The 24,411-nt window shown below is 31.6% G+C and overlaps 3 protein-coding genes and 2 non-coding genes across 5 annotated transcripts; all 5 read right to left on the reverse strand.

The window, feature by feature from the left end:
- Positions 1–8: 8 nt before the first annotated feature.
- Positions 9–5,366, reverse strand: LOC135953424 (proliferation-associated protein 2G4). Its single transcript, XM_065503322.1, has 8 exons — positions 5,208–5,366; positions 4,647–4,744; positions 4,442–4,578; positions 4,134–4,296; positions 3,540–3,854; positions 3,043–3,175; positions 1,037–1,164; positions 9–961 (listed from the first exon to the last, which is right to left on the reverse strand). The coding sequence occupies exons 1-8, from the start codon at positions 5,293–5,295 to the stop codon at positions 845–847; spliced, it is 1,179 nt and encodes a 392-aa protein (XP_065359394.1). The 5' UTR covers positions 5,296–5,366; the 3' UTR covers positions 9–844.
- LOC135956109 (small nucleolar RNA SNORA15) lies at positions 1,929–2,055 on the reverse strand. The gene has a single exon (XR_010576349.1). It is a non-coding gene; the product is annotated as a small nucleolar RNA SNORA15 (small nucleolar RNA).
- On the reverse strand, positions 2,876–2,992 carry LOC135956108 (small nucleolar RNA SNORA15). The gene has a single exon (XR_010576348.1). It is a non-coding gene; the product is annotated as a small nucleolar RNA SNORA15 (small nucleolar RNA).
- A 1,202-nt stretch (positions 5,367–6,568) lies between the features above and the next one.
- On the reverse strand, positions 6,569–7,613 carry LOC135953884 (ADP-ribose pyrophosphatase, mitochondrial). The gene is made up of 2 exons (XM_065503910.1): positions 7,116–7,613; positions 6,569–7,063 (listed from the first exon to the last, which is right to left on the reverse strand). The coding sequence occupies exons 1-2, from the start codon at positions 7,547–7,549 to the stop codon at positions 6,646–6,648; spliced, it is 852 nt and encodes a 283-aa protein (XP_065359982.1). The 5' UTR covers positions 7,550–7,613; the 3' UTR covers positions 6,569–6,645.
- A 5,264-nt stretch (positions 7,614–12,877) lies between these two features.
- Ids (iduronate 2-sulfatase) lies at positions 12,878–15,179 on the reverse strand. Its single transcript, XM_065504011.1, has 3 exons — positions 14,919–15,179; positions 13,647–14,853; positions 12,878–13,028 (listed from the first exon to the last, which is right to left on the reverse strand). The coding sequence occupies exons 1-3, from the start codon at positions 15,135–15,137 to the stop codon at positions 12,889–12,891; spliced, it is 1,566 nt and encodes a 521-aa protein (XP_065360083.1). The 5' UTR covers positions 15,138–15,179; the 3' UTR covers positions 12,878–12,888.
- Between the last annotated feature and the right edge of the window lie 9,232 nt (positions 15,180–24,411).

Below are 24,411 nucleotides of genomic sequence, written 5' to 3' on the forward strand. Positions count from 1 at the left end.
TCATTAAATTATTTTCATTTCCATTTGTAAGGAAATACGTATAACACATACATACTCCTCTCTCTTTATTTCATTTAAAATCTTAAGTAAAGTTTTTTTTTTGTTTTAATATTGATACATTGATAATACAGTCAATCTGGTTTGATTTGATTCTTTTCAAAAGCCGCCTGTCGTCGTATCATTTTCATTACCTTGTTATTCTTCTACTTCCAATTGTTTATTTAGACTAACAAAAGGAAAAGAAAATTGCTTTTGAAGCATTTCACAAAAATGTTCTCTTTAGTTTTTAATGATTTTATTTCTAATAAAATTTTTTAGTTTTTTTTTTAATTATTTTCAATAATTTTATAAAACGATAAAAAAACGAATTCAAGTTTTAGATAATTTTGAAAATTATCCAAATAAAAAAAATCATAATAAATATCCTTTTGGGATAGATATTACAATAATAATGCTGAAACGACCGTTTTTGTTTTCCTTGTGTTTTAGTTTCACTGTACACATACGTAATGAAATTTGTTTTGTTTCGATTGGACTGAATAAAAATATAAAAAAGAGATGTTTTAAATTTAGTAACGCTGGCGGCGTAATATGCAGAAGATAGTTGTTTTTGTTACAACAATAACCTCTCCCACACAAAATGGTTGGTAGATTTATAGGGAAGGGGTTGTTGGTTGATTGGTTGGTATGATAAATGAGTAAATTGTAGTATGTTTTTGTTAGGGTTTCTGTTGCAGAGTTTTCTTTCAGTTAAAGTGTTTCTTCCATACTTAAATGTATTGCTTTAGTTGCTCTAATATTTTTGAATATAGCAAAAGGCGTAGCAATTGTTGATTTACTGCTTTCAAGCCTTGGTCTCCACAGGAGCCGGTGTTGAAGTGGCAGTGTCTGCACCAGCGGCCTTTTTCTTGGCATGTCCTTTACCCTTTTTAGGTGGCTGCAGGGGAGTGTTAACAAGTTCCTAAAAATAAAATCATAAAAACTTGTTTATAAAGCCATTGAGATTCTTAAAACCAGTAGGTAGGTTTGTATGTACCTTTAATTCAGGTTGAGCTATGCTGTGTTCACTAACATAGCTATCAATATCAAAGGGAATGCCAGTTACTAAATTGACTCCATTAGGCATCAACAAGACGGTGTGTTTGAATTGAGCCACATATTCACCTGCAAATAAAGTAACAAAAATTTAATAACTTTTTTTAGGTTTAACTTTGGGAAAAATAATTAAAATTTCTTAAAACAGCTAAACTTCTCCCGTTAAAAAAAAGTTTGATATCCGATCCCAATTACTAAACCTCGCCCCTACTAATAATTTACTTTATGAATGAATAGTTTTATTTTAGTTCAAAATTTTAACAAATTCGAATAAATGACACGAACATGAAAAATCTCAAAATAAATTTTATTATAGCATGGTGTCTGGCCGCACAAGTTATCTTGCAACAGATACGGAATTAATCCTTGCATATCTGAACGTATTATATCAGTTTTACTAAATTTTATTACAATAAATGCCTTTATTCTCATTCCCGTTCGAGAGCATTGCAATTGGACTAGTTGGCGGTATACTAAAATTTGGGGCCTATTTAATATACCGTTAACTAGTCCAATGGGAGTCTGCTAAAAAAAAAAGTTTGATATTCGATCCCAATTACTAAATCTCTCCCTACTAATAATTTACTTAATGTTTGAGAATAACCCCTATCGCGAATCAATAGTTCACATGAAATATGTTCCCTTTTCCCATTTCTCGTTCATCAACTTTGTTCACGTGAAAAAATTCCCCTTGTTGTGAAATTTTTAGAAGTAATTTTGTAAACAATAAGCAGCTGTTACGAACAAAATCAACTATTGTGAATGAAACGTTTATGGGAATATATGGGAACAAAATTTCACATGTTATTGCCGATAGGGGTGAATAGGTTTATTTTAGTTCAAAATTTTAACAAATTCGAATAAATGACACGAACTTGAAAAATCTCAAAATAAATTTTATTATAGCATGGTGTCTGGCCGCACAAGTTATCTTGCAACAAATACGGAATTAATCCTTGCATATCTGGTCGGTTTAGATCAGTTTTACTGTATTTTATTACAATAAATGACTTTATTCTCATTCCCGTTCGAGAACTATCCCATTGAACTAGTAAGCAGTATATTACAATGCTGCCAAATGAACTGGGGAGCTACCGTAATACGATTTGTAAATAAAATTACGCAAAATACCCCTGGTTCTGATCACTGCAACAGAGCATATGGTCAATGATAGTTCCCACCCGCTTAAAACAAACAATTGTTTTTGTTGGAAAAAATATTGGTGAAATAATAGTTTTTTGTTAAAAAATAAACATTTTTGGTGAAACATTTTTATTAGGTAAAAACCAATTTTTGATGACATTTTTTCCCCCGATATTTACCCATTTTCCGAATTTCCATTACGTTGTTGGAAAGGTCTTTGAGATATCTATCATTAAATATCAATATTGTCTATGTTGACTTAGTAATCCAGATACAAATCTCAGCCTTTGTGGGTAATTTTTCTCGAACCGCATTCGCGATTGAATAAGCAAGCTATCGTATCGAAAAATGATTTCGATATCGATATTAAAATTTCTTGCTCGAATAACAATCTCGACCAAGAAAATTACATCAGTTTTACTCGATATCGAATGCGGTAATTCGGTCCCAGGACTAAACCCGATATATTAAGCAATTTTCGATTTACTTTAGCTAATAAGGTATTTTACAAAAACAGGCCCTAGTAGTTATAAAATTATATAAAAGTATAAAATTATGATTTCGATCCCAATTACCAACCTTCGCCCCTATTAATAATTCACTCACAATTAAAAAAAAAATACTTATTTTAGTTCAAAATTTTATCAAATTCGAATAAATGACACGAACTTAAAAAATCTCAAAATAAATTTTATTCTAGCAAGGTGTCTGGCCGCACAGGCTATTTTGCAACAAATACGGAATTAATCCTTGCATATCGCGAGACTTTTGTATTAATATCGTTTGAATTTATATTAAACTTACTTGGCTTCTCGTACAGCACTTGGAAGGGTTCAATCATTTTGTGTGACACACATTCAACAACACCCATGCGAGCTTTAGTCTCTTCATCAAAGCCGCGAATATTAAAAGGCATATTTCCGAACTTTGTTTTCACCTAAGGACGCGATGACACACAATCCAACAGAATAAGAAAAGGAAAAAATAGAAGAAAAAAATTGTATTAGCAGATCTTCAAAAAACAAATTGTGTTAGCAACAATTAAATTTGTCTTAGAAATTGTCTCAGATCTCATAATCTTACAATCTCTGGGTTTCAGCCAATGCAGCGCCAAAAGTACGCCAAATATGCCCTAAATAAGCGGAACATAAGTGGGAACAGTTACGCAAACAGAACTGTTGCACTCTCAGCACTTTATCAACATCCTACCCTCAAGCGCAGTTTCTTAATCACTGACAATTTCTTAGATCGTTATTTTTTTTTTCTTTAAATAATCAGTTTTAGTTTATAGAACAACTTACCTCAGCCAAAAGAGCACGGGATGTTTTCAACTTAAGCATGTAGTTTTCATCGGTCTTTTTGTAAATTGACACTTTTGTATCCTTCTCACGACCAATACCCTCGCCAGAGCTGACAATAACATCGATGGCATAGACCTCGTGTTTCTCAAAGTTGCATTTTTCATGTTCTTTACGTTGAGCTTCGCTAGGATTCTGAATGATTGTCTTCTCGCCATCGATCTTGAACTGTTTCAATTCATGACTGAGCATACCTTCAATAGGTTTGCATTTGTAGGACTCACTTATTTGTTGAACAGCATCGGTAATGGCATAATTCTATTAATGTATAAAATAAACAGTGAAATCAAAATTGTATAGAAAGAAGAACAGAACACAATAAATAAGATGTGTGCGTTTAATTGTATCCTAAAGAAATTAAGCAAAATTTCGTTTGAAAAACTTTGCTGCAGTTTATTTCAATGGGATTTTGTAGTTTATTTTGTGCAAGTGTTGAGATGTTTTCAATTGAGTAAATATTATTGAAAACAATCCGTTGCTTGCACATACATTTTGTGGAATGAGCGTCATGGAGATGGTTTAAATGATTACACTTACGTTGTTTCCGGCTTTAAGTAGTCTTAGAGCAGCCTGTACGGCCCAGTAAGCAGCAAGAATTACATCAGCTTGACGACCACTCACTTTTTTATCGGCAGTTGCTCCAACAACAATAGTATGAGCAGCTACGGCAATAAAACCATCGATGTGTGCACCCATGTCACTAAGAAATAAATAAGAAATCTTTAAAACGTGAAATTGATCAATTGAAATTACGTTTTTATAGTTTTTTTAAAATCAAAGCAAAAGCAATAAATAATTATTCCAATATATTTTTAATAAATTATAGCGATACTAGATAAACTTACATTTTAACAACATCTCCATCCTTCAACAGATAGTCAGGATCATTTTTGGACGGTGAGAAGTGACAAACGCAATTGTTCACAGACAGGCAGGTGGGGAATGCAATTCCCTTTTTCAATTCCTTTTCTTTTTTGTAGACCTGAAATTTTTAAAATCCGACTGCAATTATTATTGGCTTTCTTTTGTATGGGTGTTGCTTTATCTTACTTTGTTTGTTTCTTCGGTGATGAGAGCATCCGATTTTGTGCAGATGTCTCTCACAGACCCACCGACAACACAGAGATCAATGACAGCCTTCAAAGTTCCTAAGTGCAAATAAAAGAAAAAATAATCAGTTAAATAATTTATTAAATATTATGCATATGTAGATAATTTTTGGAAACAAAGAAATACACAGCGTGGCAAAAGTATTCTACAGATACATCGAAACGATTTCGGCCAGACCGGTTACTAATCGCACTTGCAATCTTTTACCACGCCATTTACACAAAATATAAAGCTAGTAAATCTAATAGAAAATAAAATTTTTTACATTCTTTAACTTTTCGGATACTTGCTATAAAATTTTGTACGATATGCATGTAATAAATTAGGTTATGTACACCCGACTAACGGCAGAAGCGCCGCGTGGCTTTCGCTTTCACAAGCGACAACAACAATGGCGTTGGTGTATTTATTCTGGATTTTACGAATCATCGTCGTATTTGCAGCACCACATTTTATTAAAATATTTTATTTTTTAATTATATTTATATGTTTTCCACTTACTGTTGACTATTTCACCCGCCAATTTATATTTGGTTACTACCAAATCTTCGGCAATTGTTTTCTCCTCCTTTTCAACAATGTCAGCCATTTTTATTAACTCTACACTTCTTCTTCACACCGACGTCAATCACTGAATAATAAAAAATAATAAATGTATTACCAGTGATGCCAACTACTTATGATCATTACGCGCCGTGCTGCACCTCAAAACGCGCTAAAAAGTATGACTATTCTTTTCATATGTATTAACAGAAATAAATATTTAAAAAAAAGGAAATTATCATCTGATTTGATTTCCAACAACTTATTTTATCGACGTTTCGAGGATATGTCTAGACCCAACATTGACAAACCTAAAGGAGGACATTAAATATAAATATCACAGATTATGAATGATTATTCTGAATATGTCTGTGGTCAACAACTTGAAACAAAATTATATTAAAGAGAAACGCGGCAATCTCTAGCGTTTTTTTTTCAAAAAGAGCTAACTAGAAAAATGCTGTTGTTGGGTTATTGAAAACCGCTAAATTGGCAACGCTGATTTTGTCACTTCACACCAGGGCTACCAGATGTATCTGGGAAAAAATCGTTAATATAAAACGTAAAATAATAGTCATTTTGTCATAATAGGAAAAGCTCCTGTATACCTTCCCAGTTTTATTTTAGTAATTGTTTTCCAAAAAATAATATAAATTAATTTAGATATTTACAAACATTGATTTAAAATCTAAATCATATGAAGAAATTCTTTAAAGGCCTTATTCATAATGTAGAACATCGTCACTTTCAAGAAGAAAATCGTCAAATCGTTATTTAGCTATTTTTGAAGCAATAAATCGTCAAATCTATAACCCCCGTCGAAATTTAAAATAATAGTCAACTTTATGGACTTGAAATCGATTTTAAGGCTTTCGTAGTTAGGCTGAATAATTTTAAAAAGATTAATTAAGTAGATAAATCAAGAAATAAATAAAACTAGTCATAAAAATAAGAAATTACAAGACAAATTTCATGAATACGTGTTATTCCTTAAACATAATGTTTGAAAAAACAGATTAATAAACAAATTGATGGCTTGGGTAGGGTAATTCTTTGAGGATATTTTTTGGAAAAAAGTTGGCTACAGTGGTTGTTATTAATAAAAGAGGTGACCCTATTCTAAAAATACAACTCTGCTTAGAAGCAAGTTTGTGCCAAAACTAACGGTAAATAAAATTATGTCCGGCTTCTTAGAACAAGTGAAAACCCCAAATCAGTTAAATTTATAAATAAAAATGTATTTAAGAACAAGTAAAAACCTCAAATCAGACGCTAGTGTTAAAATGTGATAATAAAATCAAAGTATTGAATCAATGGACTTTAAAGTTTTAAAAATAATGCATTTTTTATTGACCATAAAGTAAAAAATCATAGAGGTTCCAAACAAAGTTTAACTTTACCAATGCGCATTTAACATATCAACAACTTTCTTCACTATATCAATGTGATTAGCATGCAATTCGATATTTTTATTCAAATCTAACAATCTGACAGCAGCAGCATCATCTCCAGCGGTAAGTTGAATTTTACCCACTTGTGTTCCATCATTGTCGTGAAAATTGTAAGCCACAGTTTCCATCCAGGCATTGTCCGTATTGCGATAATCGTCAACATAACCCTTGTATACCTCTGTACCTTTGGCAAAAAATTGCTCTATTTTTTCTTGCTCGGCTGTACCCGAGCCGTCTAGAGCTTCTTCTATAAATTCTCTTTTAAGTGTTGTGCTAACTTTTTCACCAGGATCTACCATACCACCAGGTATTGCCCACATTTTATTGTCATGTCTTTGAATGGCCACCATCTGTAGAATATTTCTAAATAATTTAATTAAGACGAGATGATTAGAATGTCATTTTCCAAACTTACTTTTCACTTTGCGGACTTGTAACAATCTTCCCTTCAGCGTCGCGTTTCCATCGTGTGACTATAGGATCTGCAGCATGATTAGGTCCCCAACGTCCTAGTAGGCCACGTCCACGCAAGCCTGTTCGTCCTACGGGATTGATAGGACAACCATTATTATCAATTTCATAAAAACCATTGAAGGAAGCACGATTAATGTTTCCATCTATTTGTCCCCATTTTGGCTTAAATTCAGATGAATTTATGTCCGGATCGGCCCACACTTGTGATGAAATATGCGGCGCCGTATACGTTGGGGGAGCATACTCAGCATAAGGCACACACCACTGAATGTACTCATTAGGTACAGGAAACCGTTTTACATCACTCTTGGGATACACATTGTTACGACAAGTTCTGTTTAAGATTGTTCCAGTTAATGAAGCAGCTTTCGACATATTTTTTTTTTGTTACTTTTAAAAAGGTGTGTAGAAACAACAACAATAAGTTGATTCATTTTTTTGCTTTTTGTTTTGCTGTATGTTTTCGCAACATGTGTCAAGTTTGCAATATAATTTAGCAAATAATTTTCAACAAAGCAGGGTTGGTTGATTTAGTAATTAAAAACTTTTACTAGTAATTTAATATTTTCAAAAAATAGTAATAATGTTTAATAAAGATACGCAACGAAAATTCGTTTGGAGATACAAAATGAGGTCATTCGATTTTTATACCACTTCATTACTACTAATGAAAGATATAAAAGTTTGTCATTTCTTTTGTAGTTTCTATAAAATTATGTCCGTCTATACTAGGGTTCATAATTTCCCGGACTTTTTCCATTCCCGGGAAATTTGTTAATACCAAATTAAGACATAAACCAGTAACATTTTTCAAATAATTGATCTAAATTCAATACATACTTTTATTAAACGATTTTTGAATTCCGACTAAGTTAAATCTGGAAACAATTCGTAATTCCTTTCGAACGAGAACTTTTTCAAATCAGAATATATATAAACAAATTTAAACCCAATATTATTGTTATTAGTTTCTCTAAATATGAATATCCTTACAAGTTTTAATGATAAGTCCCATTTTGTAATGCAGAAATTGAAAGGCAGACATTTTTCTCATTCTCTTTTGAACTAACCTAAACCTGTCTAATACACACTCTAGCTCTTCAACCCCTCGCCCCACAAACTTCGTCTGTCTGCCTTTCAATTTCTGCTTTGTAAAAGGGGACTAAGTAGTTCGAATTTCAATTTGCTTTAAGTCAACCTACTAGAAATTATAATTTTCGTGTTTTAAATAATTTTTTTGGTCAACAGCGTACATTGTTTTGGTTGTGATAAAGTTATTAATAATAAAGTAATTCACTCTAAATGACCGAATTTTTCTCTTCAGCTTTAATCGTAATTCTTATGGCTCAAATGATTTTCTGTTGCTACTATAGAAAATACATATACATATATGGAAATTCTCCTGAAACCTATATTGTTTATTAAAAAACGAAAAGTTAAAAGAAATGTTAATTTATTCCCTCCACTCTAATAGATTTTTAGTTTAAAAAAATCAAATATTTTAAATCGTTAATAACTTTGTAAATACTGCGATTTTAGGAAAAATAAGCTCAATCTATGAGTGATCATATTTCCTGAAAAATGCAATATTTGAAAAGTTCGATATTATTTGGATTTTTTTTTTTAGAAATGTATGGGCTTGAAAAGGAAAACCATTTTTAAATTTTTATATGAAAAACACTCAAAAATTATTTAAAAACTGAGTGATCGTATTTAGCTATAAAAAACATTGAATTGTCTATAACAGAGACATAACAGTTATAAGAAATATCTAAATAAATTTAGCCATAACTGTTATATTGTAGAAATAAATTTTTGTTTCTTTAAATAATAGTTATTCTCAATGAAAATAAGTTTTGCTTTTCAATAAGTGTTATTCATAATATTTTTTTTCGTTGCTCATAACTTTTATTTTTGATTTTTATGTTTTTACGTTGCCTTATAAGAGTTTTAACTTTTATTTTCGATTTAACTTCACCTGAAGTATCTCCACTTCAACCAATATCCGATTTTCTGATTGACGAATCGACGAATCTAAATACGTCATCGTTGTTCGGAACATCAAGTAGAGAACTTGAAGTGGATGTATCTTCAGAAGATGACAAAGGCAATGCATCGCGAGAGTTATTAGCAGCTATAGCTGAAATAGAGAGCTATAAACCTATGAGACTGGACGTAGAAGCCGATTTGTTGCAATATTAGCAAGAGAAAAAGGATACTTTTGCAATTTTTAAATAAATTGGTTCATATTGTCTATGCACTGCCGGCTAAACGGCTTTCTGTTGAAAGAGCATTTTCTGCTTTGCGTATTTTGTTGACTGAGCAAAGGTGCAACTTGGAGGACATTGCGTTTGCTAAAACATTGATTGTGAAACAAAATTCTTCATAATTAAAAAACACACAATAAAAGACATCAATCTCATACCACAAAGTATACAGAGGCGACACGGCAAAAAAATATATTTGTCTCTTTCGCTCGAAACAATTTCAACTGGTTTGGTTTTGTGCTTATTTATATAGTTGTTTGTTTTAACGCACTGTCTGTATTAAACCGCAAATTTGTTTTCTCTTTCTATCGAAACAATTTCAAAAAAAGCTGATTTTAGTGTTTTTGAACTGTCAAATTTGACACCTCTGTATACTTTGTGCTCATACCAAGCTTATTTTTTGCGACTTTAAAGGTTAAATTCAATGTATGTACCATAGAGAAAACACATAGAGCGGAAACTCTCCTGTCAAAGACCTAACTCAGTTGTCAAAAACCTAAGTGGTGAGAATGTATTAGTAAGAACAACTATGTGAAAACAAAAACAACACTCGTATGTGTAACTTTTTTGAGTAATTTTTTTTTTGTTTGAGTTTTTTTCGAGTTTCCGCTCTATGTTCTCTATGGTATGTACTAATAAAATGAAACCAAGGTGGCCAAAGAAACTTCTTTTGAGCAGCGAAAAAAATATATTCTTTAGAATAACTCTTATTAGGCAACTTAAAAACATACAAATTGAAAAAAAAGTTATGAGCAACGTAAAAAAATATAAATCGAAAATAAAAGTTATGAGCAACGTAAAAAAATATATATTATGAATAACACTTATTAGGCAACGTAAAAAAATATAAATCGAAAATAAAAGTTATGAGCAACGAAAAAAAATATTTATTATGAATAACACTTATTTGAAAACGTAAAAATTATTCATTGATTTATGCGTCTCAAAAAATTTAATAACAGTTATTTTTGGTCTCTGGTCTATAACTGTACTCGCAAAACAAACTAAACTTTAATTTTATTTAAGAGAACATCTAATAGTTTTTTGTTTCCATATAAATGTAGCCCTGCTAAAGAACATACATTAATGAATGCACTACAACATCATCATCATCATCGTCCACAGAACCTACACATTAATCCCAACCAAATAGTCAAACAACAAACCACCATCTAACGAATCAAACAAACGTATGAATGAGTGAACGAACCAACAAACAAAACATACATACAACAAGTATTGTATTTTTTTACCTAATTTGTACTGCACAATAATAATGAAAAAGTATTCAATTCATTTTCATAGCTCAAAAGAATTTAATGTGGGCTTGTATGTGAATGTAAAACAAGTATCTATCTATGCCCAGCAAACATAAAGTCAAACGCTTGAAAATAAGGTTTTTAATAGATATTTGATTTTAAGCCCAGCTTCCAAAGCTTATTGATACCTATTTGAAATGTTTCCTTGTCACCAGAAAACGGGGAAATTATACCTTCCACCGTGAGTAATAAGTAATAATATATAAATTTTATAATTTCCACATTTCTCATTTGTGACCTCATAAAGTATATATATTCTGGATTGTTATATATATCGGATTCGATATAGCAATGTCCATCTGTCGGTTGAAATTAACTTTCCGAAGCCCCCAAATAACTTACATTAATGATTGATAACATCAACACATCCGCTATAGTCCAACTTGGGTTGTTATTTAAAATCGAGAAAATTGGTCCACTAATTGCTGAGATATAAGCACACATTGAAGGGTCCGAAATGATGCTTGAACACTATAAAAGAAAATAATTTTTGCACCGAATCATTACTTGCAATAAAAAATGAATCCATTCCAGCCAGCTGAATTTACAAAAACCCAAATATCCATCGTGCTAAGGTAATTCTCTGTATTTAGTGGGAGCAAAGGGACCTATCTATTATGAGCTGCTGAAATCTGACCAGACCATCACAGGGAACATGTACTGAAAGCAACTGATTCGTTTGAAGCGAGCTTTGGTCGAAAAACGTCCAGAGATGAAACCGTAATATTCCATCATGACAACACTCGGCCACATTTTTTTTTTTTAAACAGATACACCCAGAGTCTATGGCGAGAATCGAACCCGCAACCCCAAGATTGATAGTCAAGCACACTAGCGTCTAGTCTATCGTGGCACCCATGTTGAAATATCTGTTACAAACTATTTAGAATAAAGTGGTTGGGAAGTTTTGCCTCACTCGCTTTATAGTACAGACCGACCGACTACTATTTGTTTCAATCGATGCAGAACGCTCTGTCCGGGATGCGCTTCACTTTGGAACAGATTATTCGATATTGGCTTGATTCGTTTTTGGCCTCAAAAGATGAGTAGTATTTTTGGCTCGGATTCCAAATGTTGCCAGAAAGATGGGAAACCCAATAAATAGCGAAATGGGGCAATCGCCCAAAACAAAATATTTTAAATCCATGGTAGGCGTTCATATTGTTCAGGTTACGATGATTTTCGTCAAACAACCCGAATGTGAACAAAAGAGCGTAATAGAGCGTAAAAATACACACATTTCATTCAGTTTCTTGATGTTGTTGTGGATATTTTATTCTTTATCCAAAAGAGCACACAAATTAAATGTCTCTTTTTGACTACCAATGTTATAAATATTTATCTTAAAGTATATTTTGGCGAAGGGTATATAAGATTCGGCACAAGAGAATATTAAATTCATTTTAACTTCGTTTGCCTTAGTGTACTTCCGTCCTCTAATCCTGCTACTTCTGTTCGGGTTTGGTTTATTTTAAATGACTTTACAACCTAAACAAGCTGATCGCCAGTTTGCTACGACTGGTAACAAATGTCAGGAGAGTTGGTGGAGAGTGCACTATATTACCATGGTAAAATAGTGTTGTAAGATAGACTTACTAACTAACTATACGCATAATAATGTATGTATGTATGGAATGGTGTATTTATGTAGGAATGTATGTGTAAGAGAGTGAGTGAGGCCACCATATCTGCGTAGGCATTAAAATTTAATTGTCTGCAGCATTTTCACTTTGCGTGAGATCTTAACACATAAATAACTAGTCGTAACACAGAACGTCGTCGACGACAATACGACTACGATAACGACCAACTACTTATCAGGTTGGCAACAAGCTACAACCAGCAACATCTAGTTTCTCAAAAACTAGTTTCACCATAAACACACATAGTTATTTGCTGTCCTCTCTCCCCTTAACAACTAGTAGTAAGATAGTTTTGCTTGCTGCACATCTTAAAAATATTGAATGAATGAATTTTTTTTATTCAATCCATTCATACAAAAAAAAAAATATTCACACAGCCTCGTACATGTAAAGTGAGCTGGTATGCAATTGATTAACCCCGCTTATTTTTGTTTGTATCTTACCCCTGAATCGAATAAGAACTGAGTTTGGATATACGGTTCAGTTTATTTGTTAAATGCTTTTATTAATTTATCTCTTAACCATAGACGTATATCGTCAAATTCTGGCCAGTCGACCAAGTTGATTTCTTCGGCAGCATCCAAGCGGTGATCATACATCTCTTCTCCGAATATATTGGTGAAATCTTAAAGTAAATGCAAGATATGGATTAAGTTTTTTTTTTAGTTCAAACAGGCCTGTCACACATTTTGTTCGGAATGGTTTGAATTCCGTTGTTGTTATTGCGATCGATTTTGATTTAGATTCTTCAGATTTCGTTTAATTTTGTTAATTTCCAAAAGATGTAAGATTTTGATAAATAAATTGAGAAAAACAAATATCAATGCCACTTAGGTAGGGCGGGTTTTTGACTTGAAAATCAAATCTCAGTTAAGATATCAGATTAGTTAATCTAAAACTAAATCGAACGTTAATCCACTTTGATGCTTTTGGGTTTTAGTTTAAACTTCGTAATATTGCCATACAAAACGTGAGAAAATGTCACATTTTGCTATCAAAAAAGTGAGGAATTTATGAATAAGAAGAAGACAATTTGTGCCGCCAATATTGGCCGCTTAAACTAGCAAATAAAACAAAATAATCGAGGACCCAAAAACTACATAGGTAGATTAAACATAATGTAATCTCCAATCTTCAAGTTAGAAAACTGGAAGAGGTTTCATTCCAAAAAATTTTACTTTTTCTGAAGAAGCAAAATACAAAATTAATTCTATGACAGGGGGAGGAATGTTTCAAAACTTACCACGAGTAAAATTCTGGGCGTAAAATCGTATCCACAGTGTGTAGCGATAATGGTTGGTACGTAGCGAATAACCCATTATTTTTATATTCTTAAGCTTTGGCTTATCACTGTTGGGATGTTTTGTGGGTAGCATTCCGGGTCTAGGATACTGACTAAGAGCAAAATATTCTTGACCCAGCCCAATACCCTGCATTAAGGGTTGCAGGCTTTTGCCTTCAGAGCAAAGCAATTGTTCGGACAAGGGTCTAGTGTAATCGCACTGCGGCACACTGGGCAAATGGGCCAGATCCACTAGGGTGGGAAAGAGGTCTACTAGTTCGGTAATAACATCTAGACGTTTTCCTTCTGCAGGCAGGGGAAATTCCGGGCTGCGTATAATAAGTGGCACACGTAAAGCGACTTCGAAATTGCTATATTTGGCCCATTCCGCATGCTCACCCAATGACCAGCCATGATCACTAGTTACCACAACTATAGTGCGATCAAAGTCTATGTGCGTTAGAAACTTGCCAAACAGATCATCGACATAAGCCACTGAGGCATAATAAGCTTGTCTTATTTGAGCACTCTGCAGTTTGGAAATGGGACCGTAAGGAAATGATATATTCATGTATTTAAAATCATCTCTTGATCGCACGTCTGTATAGGGATTCCAGGCAACGTTTGGCATATCCTGAGGCTTATAGCTATCCGAAGTGTAGTTGTAGAACTTGTGCAGGGGAAACTGATGCAAAAATTGGCGGGGAAAACGAAAATTGATGTGTGGTTTGTGAAAACCTAGAGCAAAGAAATAAGGTCTACGACTTTTCTTGCGATTCTGAACAAATCGTATGGCCTCGGCTACTGACTCAATGTCAGGCAAGGTTTTAAATGGCTGTGTTTGCAAATGCACGGGACAGATGAGATTTTTGCGCAAAACACCCAACTTATCAGGACACACAGGAGAGTTCATGAACTTTTCGGTTTTTGGGCGGAATGGTTTCTCTGACCAGCTGAGCGGATAGTCATCACTGTTGTTGGATGAAATGCCCGGATGAAAGATTTTACCAGCAGCATATGTGTAGTAGCCATTGTTTTTAAAATATTGCGGTAGCGTTGTAAAGTTGCCACTAAACGTGCGCCAATAGCTATAGAAATCGTACAGATGTAAAGTGTCGGGACGGCGACTAGTCAGAAATGAATTTCGACTGGGAGCACACAGAGCTTGCTAAAAACACAAAAGTTAACAATTTAAAAGCTTTGGAGAGAAAACAATAATAATTTAAATTTTACCTGACTGTAGGCTCGTGAAAAGTAATAGCTACAATTAATGAATGCATCTAAATTAGGTGTTTGCGCCAATCTATCGCCATACTTTCCTATTGCTGGTCTCAAATCATCAAATACCACCACTACGACATTATATTTCGATATTTTTCTTTCAGCTTTTGATTTCAGTATGCAAATTATAAGAACTACATGCAACACTTTGATAAAACTATAGAAAAACATTTTCAAAGTCAAAGTTTTTACTATGAGAAATTACGCTTTAACTCAATACGCGAATGTAAAAGCAACTAAATTATAATATCCAGACATACTGAATTCATGGATATACATAAGTAATTTGCTGTTTAATGGGACGTCATTTATTTGCTTATATCTTATTTTATTATATGTATTATTATTTTTAATTTTGTTTAAAGTTTTTTTTTTTGCTCGATTTTCAATTCGGAAGTGCTTAAACTACACAAAAGTCTTATTTAAAGTCTTGAATGAATTGCACCATTTCCATATTGTACAAATCAACAGCATTGCTATTATAAACATTTTCGTTGTGTTTGTGTTTCTTTGGACTCATCGAGAATTTAATATCACATACTTACTCGTTTTAAGATTGTTATGAAATATTTAAATTTAATTTCTTGTTACTTTTATTCAAATCTTTTTCGATTTTTGACCCAAATGAAGTATGATTAAGGAAGCACCTACAGAATGTATTAAATATCGATTAAGGTCCTAGAACAAATACGACAATAATCTGTAATCACACATATTTCCCACTAAATATCGATTTTTATATGAAAACTTTAAAATCACTCATAGATCGTTAATAAGAGGTTCTAGAGAAAAAACGATAATAATCTGTGATCACTCATATTTCCCACTAAATATCGATTTTTATATGAAAAATCTAAAATCACTCATAGATCATTAATAAGGGTTCCTAGCGAAAAAACGACAATAATCTATGATCACTCATATTTCCCACTAAATATCGATTTTTATATGAAAAATCTAAAATCACTCATAGATCGTTAATAAGAGGTCCTAGAGCAAAAACGACAATAATCTGTGATCATATTTACCATTAAATATCGACTTTTATATGAAAAATCTAAAATCACTCATAGATCGTTAATAAGAGGTCCTAGAGCAATAACGACAATAATCTGTGATCACTCATATTTCCCACTAAATATCGATTTTTATATGAAAAATCTAAAGTCACTCATAGATCGTTAATAAGAGGTCCTAGATCAAAAACGACAATAATCTGTGATCACTCATATTTCCCACTAAATATCGATTTTTATTTCCCACTAAATATCGATTTTTATATGAAAACTTTAAAATCACTCATAGATCGTTAATAAGAGGTCCTAGAGCAAAAACGACAATAATCTATGATCACTCATATTTACCACTAAATATCGATTTTTATATGAAAAATCTAAAATCAGTCATAGATCGTTAATAAGAGGTCCTAGAGCAAAATCGACAATAATCTGTGATCACTCATATTTACCACTTTATATGAAAAATCTAAAATCAGTCATAGATCGTTAATAAGAGGTCCTAGAGCAAAAACGACAATAATCTGTGATCACTCATATTTACCACTAAATATCGATTTTTATATGAAAAATCTAAAATCAGTCATAGATCGTTAATAAGAGGTCCTAGAGCAAAAACGACAATAATCTGTGATCACTCATATTTCCCACTAAATATCGATTTTTATATGAAAAATCTAAAATCAGTCATAGATCGTTAATAAGAGGTCCTAGAGCAAAAACGACAATAATCTGTGATCACTCATATTTACCACTAAATATCGACTTTTATTTGAAAAATATAAAATATAAAATCAGTCATAGATCGTTAATAAGAGGTCCTAGAGCAAAATCGACAATAATCTGTGATCACTCATATTTACCACTAAATATCGATTTGTATATGAAAACTTTAAAATCACTCATAGATCGTTAATAAGAGGTCCTAGAGCAAAAACGACAATAATCTGTGATCACACATATTTACCACTAAATATCGATTTTTATATGAAAAATCTAAAATCACTCATAGATCGTTAATAAGAGGTCCTAGAGCAAAAACGACAATAATCTGTGATCACACATATTTCCCACTAAATATCGATTTTTATATGAAAACTTTAAAATCACTCATAGATCGTTAATAAGAGGTCCTAGAGAAAAATCGACAATAATCTGTGATCACTCATATTTCCCACTAAATATCGATTTTTATATGAAAAATCTAAAATCAGTCATAGATCGTTAATAAGAGGTCCTAGAGCAAAATCGACAATAATCTGTGATCACTCATATTTACCACTAAATATCGATTTTTATAAGAAAAATCTAAAATCACTCATAGATCGTTAATAAGAGGTCCTAGAGCAAAATCGACAATAATCTGTGATCACTCATATTTCCCACTAAATATCGATTTTTATTTCCCACTAAATATCGATTTTTATATGAAAACTTTAAAATCACTCATAGATCGTTAATAAGAGGTCCTAGAGCAAAAACGACAATAATCTATGATCACTCATATTTACCACTAAATATCGATTTTTATATGAAAAATCTAAAATCAGTCATAGATCGTTAATAAGAGGTCCTAGAGCAAAATCGACAATAATCTGTGATCACTCATATTTACCACTTTATATGAAAAATCTAAAATCAGTCATAGATCGTTAATAAGAGGTCCTAGAGCAAAAACGACAATAATCTGTGATCACTCATATTTACCACTAAATATCGACTTTTATTTGAAAAATATAAAATCTAAAATCAGTCATAGATCGTTAATAAGAGGTCCTAGAGCAAAAACGACAATAATCTGTGATCACTCATATTTACCACTAAATATCGACTTTTATATGAAAAATATAAAATCTAAAATCAATCATAGATCGTTAATAAGAGGTCCTAGAGCAAAAACGACAATAATCTGTGATCACTCATATTTCCCACTAAATATCGATTTTTATATGAAAAATCTAAAATCAGTCATAGATCGTTAATAAGAGGTCCTAGAGCAAAAACGACAATAATCTGTGATCACTCATATTTCCCACTAAATATCGATTTTTATATGAAAAATCTAAAATCACTCATAGATCGTTAATAAGAGGTCCTAGAGCAAAAACGACAATAATCTGTGATCACTCATATTTCCCACTAAATATCGATTTTTATTTGAAAAATATAAAATCACTCATAGATCGTTAATAAGAGGTCCTAGAGCAAAATCGACAATAATCTGTGATCACTCATATTTACCACTAAATATCGATTTTTATAAGAAAAATCTAAAATCACTCATAGATCGTTAATAAGAGGTCCTAGAGCAAAATCGACAATAATCTGTGATCACTCATATTTCCCACTAAATATCGATTTTTATTTCCCACTAAATATCGATTTTTATATGAAAACTTTAAAATCAGTCATAGATCGTTAATAAGAGGTCCATGAGCAAAAACGACAATAATCTGTGATCACTCATATTTACCACTAAATATCGATTTTTATATGAAAAATCTGAAATCAGTCATAGATCGTTAATAAGAGGTCCTAGAGCAAAATCGACAATAATCTGTGATCACTCATATTTACCACTAAATATCGATTTTTATAAGAAAAATCTAAAATCACTCATAGATCGTTAATAAGAGGTCCTAGAGCAAAAACGACAATAATCTGTGATCACTCATATTTCCTACTATAAGAAAAATCTAAAATCACTCATAGATCGTTAATCAGAGGTCCTAGAGGAAAAACGACAATAATCTGTGATCACTCATATTTCCAACAAAATATCGATTTTTATATGAAAAATCTAAAATCAGTCATAGATCGTTAATAAGAGGTCCTAGAGCAAAAACGACAATAATCTGTGATCACTCATATTTCCCACTAAATATCGATTTTTATATGAAAAATCTAAAATCACTCATAGATCATTAATAAGAGGTCCTAGAGCAAAAACGACAATAATCTGTGATCACTTATTTTTCACACTACATATCGATTTTTATATGAAAAATCTAAAATCACTCATAGATCGTTAATATGAGGTCCTAGAGCAAAAACGACAATAATCTGTGATCACTCATATTTCCCACCAAATATTGATTTTTATAAGAAAAATCTAAAATCTCTTATAGATCGTTAATAAGAGGTCCTAGAGCAAAAACGACAATAATCTGTGATCACTCATATTTCCCACTAAATATCGATTTTTATAAGAAAAATCTAAAATCTCTTATCGTATAAGAGGTCCTAGAGCAAAAACGACAATAATCTGTGATCACTCATATTTCCCACTAAATATCGATTTTTATATGAAAACTTTAAAATCAGTCATAGATCGTTAATAAGAGGTCCATGAGCAAAAACGACAATAATCTGTGATCACTCATATTTACCACTAAATATCGATTTTTATATGAAAAATCTGAAATCAGTCATAGATCGTTAATAAGAGGTCCTAGAGCAAAATCGACAATAATCTGTGATCACTCATATTTCCAACTAAATATCGATTTTTATAAGATAAATCTAAAATCACTCATAGATCGTTAATAAGAGGTCCTAGAGCAAAAACGACAATAATCTGTGATCACTCATATTTCCCACCAAATATCGATTTTTATAAGAAAAATCTAAAATCACTCATAGATCGTTAATAAGAGGTTCTAGAGCAAAAACGACAATAATCTGTGATCACTCATATTTCCCACTAAATATCGATTTTTATATGAAAAATCTAAAATCACTCATAGATCATTAATAAGAGGTCCTAGAGCAAAAACGACAATAATCTGTGATCACTTATTTTTCACACTACATATCGATTTTTATATGAAAAATCTAAAATCACTCATAGATCGTTAATATGAGGTCCTAGAGCAAAATCGACAATAATCTGTGATCACTCATATTTACCACTAAATATCGATTTTTATAAGAAAAATCTAAAATCACTCATAGATCGTTAATAAGAGGTCCTAGAGCAAAATCGACAATAATCTGTGATCACTCATATTTCCCACTAAATATCGATTTTTATTTCCCACTAAATATCGATTTTTATATGAAAACTTTAAAATCAGTCATAGATCGTTAATAAGAGGTCCATGAGCAAAAACGACAATAATCTGTGATCACTCATATTTCCAACAAAATATCGATTTTTATATGAAAAATCTAAAATCAGTCATAGATCGTTAATAAGAGGTCCTAGAGCAAAAACGACAATAATCTGTGATCACTCATATTTCCCACTAAATATCGATTTTTATATGAAAAATCTAAAATCACTCATAGATCATTAATAAGAGGTCCTAGAGCAAAAACGACAATAATCTGTGATCACTTATTTTTCACACTACATATCGATTTTTATATGAAAAATCTAAAATCACTCATAGATCGTTAATATGAGGTCCTAGAGCAAAAACGACAATAATCTGTGATCACTCATATTTCCCACCAAATATTGATTTTTATAAGAAAAATCTAAAATCTCTTATAGATCGTTAATAAGAGGTCCTAGAGCAAAAACGACAATAATCTGTGATCACTCATATTTCCCACTAAATATCGATTTTTATAAGAAAAATCTAAAATCTCTTATCGTATAAGAGGTCCTAGAGCAAAAACGACAATAATCTGTGATCACTCATATTTCCCACTAAATATCGATTTTTATATGAAAACTTTAAAATCAGTCATAGATCGTTAATAAGAGGTCCATGAGCAAAAACGACAATAATCTGTGATCACTCATATTTCCCACTAAATATCGATTTTTATAAGAAAAATCTGAAATCACTCATAGATCGTTAATAAGAGGTCCTAGAGCAAAAACGACAATAATCTGTGATCACTCATATTTCCTACTAAATATCGATTTTTATAAGAAAAATCTAAAATCAGTCATAGATCGTTAATAAGAGGTCCTACAGCAAAAACTCATAGATCATTAATAAGAGGCCCTAGAGCAATAACGACAATAATCTGTAATCACTCATATTTCCCACTAAATAACGATTTTTATATGAAAAATCTAAAATCTCTTATAGATCGTTAATAAGAGGTCCTAGAGCAAAAACGACAATAATCTGTGATCACTCATATTTCCTACTAAATATCGATTTTTATAAGATAAATCTAAAATCACTCATAGATCGTTAATAAGAGGTCCTAGAGCAAAAACGACAATAATCTGTGATCACTCATATTTCCTACTAAATATCGATTTTTATAAGATAAATCTAAAATCACTCATAGATCGTTAATTAGAGGTCCTAGAGAAAAAACGACAATAATCTGTGATCACTCATATTTCCCACTAAATATCGATTTTTATAAGAAAAATCTAAAATCACTCATAGATCGTTAATAAAATCACTCATAGATCGTTAATAAGAGGTTCTAGAGCAAAAACGACAATAATCTGTGATCACTCATATTTCCTACTAAATATCGATTTTTATAAGAAAAATCTAAAATCACTCATAGATCGTTAATAAAATCACTCATAGATCATTAATAAGAGGTCCTATAGCAAAAACGACAATAATCTGTGATCACTCATATTTCCCACTAAATATCGATTTGTAGATGAAAAATCTAAAATCAGTCATAGATCGTTAATAAGAGGTCCTAGAGCAACAATGACAATAATCTGTGATCACTCATATTTCCCACTAAATATAGATTTTTATAAGAAAAATCTAAAATCACTCATAGATCGTTAATAAGAGGTCCTAGAGCAAAAACGACAATAATCTGTGATCACTCATATTTCCTACTAAATATCGATTTTTATAAGATAAATCTAAAATCACTCATAGATCGTTAATAAGAGGTCCTAGAGCAAAAACGACAATAATCTGTGATCACTCATATTTCCCAACTAATATTGATTTTATGGATTACTTAATTTGAATTATCGCAATATTAAATGTTTAAATATATTTTTTAATATTTTTATAATCAACAAATTATATTTCCTATAATAAATTATTTACATATGGAGTTCCCAACATATTATTGTTTAAAAGTAAGATTTTCTTTCGTATTAATTAGGAAGAAAAACCAAAAATTATTATGATCTTGAAACACGATTTCCTCCATAAATCTATGAAAATATACTCTTTTATTTATTTTAATGATTTCAAGTGTATACCTTCCATTCCATTTATGTGCATATGGTACAATAGGGTGGCCCACAATGCAGAAGTGTAGAATTTTCGAACGTTTAACCCTGTCGATACCAGCGTTTCAAATTTTACATGTGAAAACTAATTGTGGGTGACTTTTTTTTAAATTTTTAGCTTTTATTTTGAAACATTTGTATAGTATAAATTTATTGAAAGTATTGGAAATTGTTAGCTATGACCTTTTCCCATGTTTCTGGCAACATATGGAACCAAATGAACCAAACGAATGAAGCAAATATCGGATACTCTGTTCCAAAATGAAGCGAATCGAATCGATCGAAACTAATTTTAGTCGGACAGGGTACGGTCTGGACTATTTAGCGAGTGAAGCAAAACTTCCCAACCACTTCATTCTAAATAGTTTAATATTTTTTTTTTAACATGTATTGCATATCGTCGCCGATCGTTGTCATGATGGTATATTACTGTTTCATGTCTGGTCGCATCTATCTATCTCCGGCATTTTTAAGTCATACACCCAATATTATGGTTGTAGTACAATCATAATATACATATGTAATTGAGCTTACACATATTTTGACTCCATGTCCATATTGTGGAATATTTGTGGTCATGTGTAATTTTCACAAAATGTAAAATTTTGTGCCATATGTGGGAAGCTTTGCTTTACTTCTTTAAATTATTTAATCTGAAAAAAAGTGCCGCTGAAGCACACCGATTGTTCACTGAAGCTTATTGTGAATGTGTTTCTTCGGTTTCAACGATGATTTTTGCGGTTCAGTGGTGATTTTTACATAGAAGACAAAGATCGACCAGGTCAGCCAAAAAAGTTTGAAGACCAAGAATTGCAGGCATTACTCCATGAATATTGTTGTCAAACTATGCAAGAGCTTTAAAATCATTGGGAGATACTCAATTCTGCAAGCAGCAGGATTCATCCAAAAGCAAGGAAATTGGGTACCATACGAATTGAAGTTGAGAGACGATCTTGTATATCTGAAATGCTGTTTGAACGCTATAAAAGAAAATAATTTTGTTCACCAAATTATTACAATCAGCCAAATCGACTCCAAAGCCAAATATTCATGGCGCTAAGGTAATGCTCTGTATTTGGTGGGACCAAAAGGGTTCCATCTAGCCAGTCCATCACAGGGAACCTGGATAATTGAGCTACAACCATAAAGTGATTATGCTACAACCATAATATGTTTATATCACATATCATGTCTTCACATAACCATATTATAGTTGAATTGGAATCATAATATAATTATGATATTTTATAATTGTACACATTACTGATAATATGGCGCTGTTCAATTATGGTCACCACAACCATGTTTAATATTTTCATGAACGTGTATATCTGCAATATACTATTTCTATTCTTAAATTAATTGTTTCCATACAATATCGGACCTGTCTAATGTACATGCATGTACATAAATACATTTTATGTATGAATGTATTTAATAATACTTATTTAACTTTTATATACATACATATGTATACTACGTACACTACTTAATCCATAGAATCGTATAGAGACTACTATTTAATCACAGTGAATTTTTCACAATGTCTGACGACGACTTTGTGTATGAAAGTACCTACATATATAGTATGAACATACTCGTACGACTGAGTGTATGATTTAAACTGTGTTTAAATTTGTTTTTTTTTCATTCGATTTTTTTTCTTTTAAGCAAATTTCCACTGTTGAAACAAACAAAACAAAACAAAAAAAAAAAGCAAATCACTTTTACAATTTATACTCGTATTGTGGTTTTAAATTTGTTACTCACTCATACGATTTCTATGTAGAAGAGGAAGTGCTTCCGGTCGCGGTTAAATGAATGTAACAACGATTTCTCTATCTAGGTAATATTATTTTATTATAGTTTTTGTAAGTGTTTGTACATTTCAGTCTGTACGAGTACATTTATAGCTATACAAACTTACAAATATACTTTTGGATATACATACATACATACATACGTATGATAATGATCGTATGTGCGATGGTTGTATGAATATCTACATATGTATGTATATGTATGTATGTACTTTGCATGTACATATTTCGGAATAGTTTGTGTTTTGCATTCAAATAAGCGTTTAACAAACAATCAAATAATATAGCAACAAAAAACAACATTATACATCCATCCATACATACAATACTAAGTATGTATATATTTACATATAACTGCGTAAGTAAGATGTACAATTGTATGACTTAGTGTACCCTCATGTGTAAATAAATATATTTATGTA

This window comes from Calliphora vicina, chromosome 3 (genome assembly GCF_958450345.1).
Source record: "Calliphora vicina chromosome 3, idCalVici1.1, whole genome shotgun sequence".
Taxonomy (NCBI): Eukaryota; Metazoa; Arthropoda; class Insecta; order Diptera; family Calliphoridae; genus Calliphora; species Calliphora vicina.

Excerpts from the sequence above, each read along its gene's own strand:
- LOC135953424 (XM_065503322.1), bottom strand. The coding sequence starts at position 5,295 with ATGGCTGACATTGTTGAAAAGGAGGAGAAAACAATTGCCGAAGATTTG. Across the intron at positions 4,745-5,207 it reads GGCGGGTGAAATAGTCAACA|GAACTTTGAAGGCTGTCATT; the intron begins GTAAGTGGAAAA and ends ATTTGCACTTAG. Across the intron at positions 3,855-4,133 it reads TACTTAAAGCCGGAAACAAC|AATTATGCCATTACCGATGC; the intron begins GTAAGTGTAATC and ends ATACATTAATAG.
- LOC135953884 (XM_065503910.1), bottom strand. The coding sequence starts at position 7,549 with ATGTCGAAAGCTGCTTCATTAACTGGAACAATCTTAAACAGAACTTGT. Across the intron at positions 7,064-7,115 it reads ACAAGTCCGCAAAGTGAAAA|AAATATTCTACAGATGGTGG; the intron begins GTAAGTTTGGAA and ends TAAATTATTTAG.
- Ids (XM_065504011.1), bottom strand. The coding sequence starts at position 15,137 with ATGTTTTTCTATAGTTTTATCAAAGTGTTGCATGTAGTTCTTATAATT. Across the intron at positions 14,854-14,918 it reads TTTCACGAGCCTACAGTCAG|CAAGCTCTGTGTGCTCCCAG; the intron begins GTAAAATTTAAA and ends TTGTGTTTTTAG. Across the intron at positions 13,029-13,646 it reads CGCCCAGAATTTTACTCGTG|ATTTCACCAATATATTCGGA; the intron begins GTAAGTTTTGAA and ends ATTTACTTTAAG.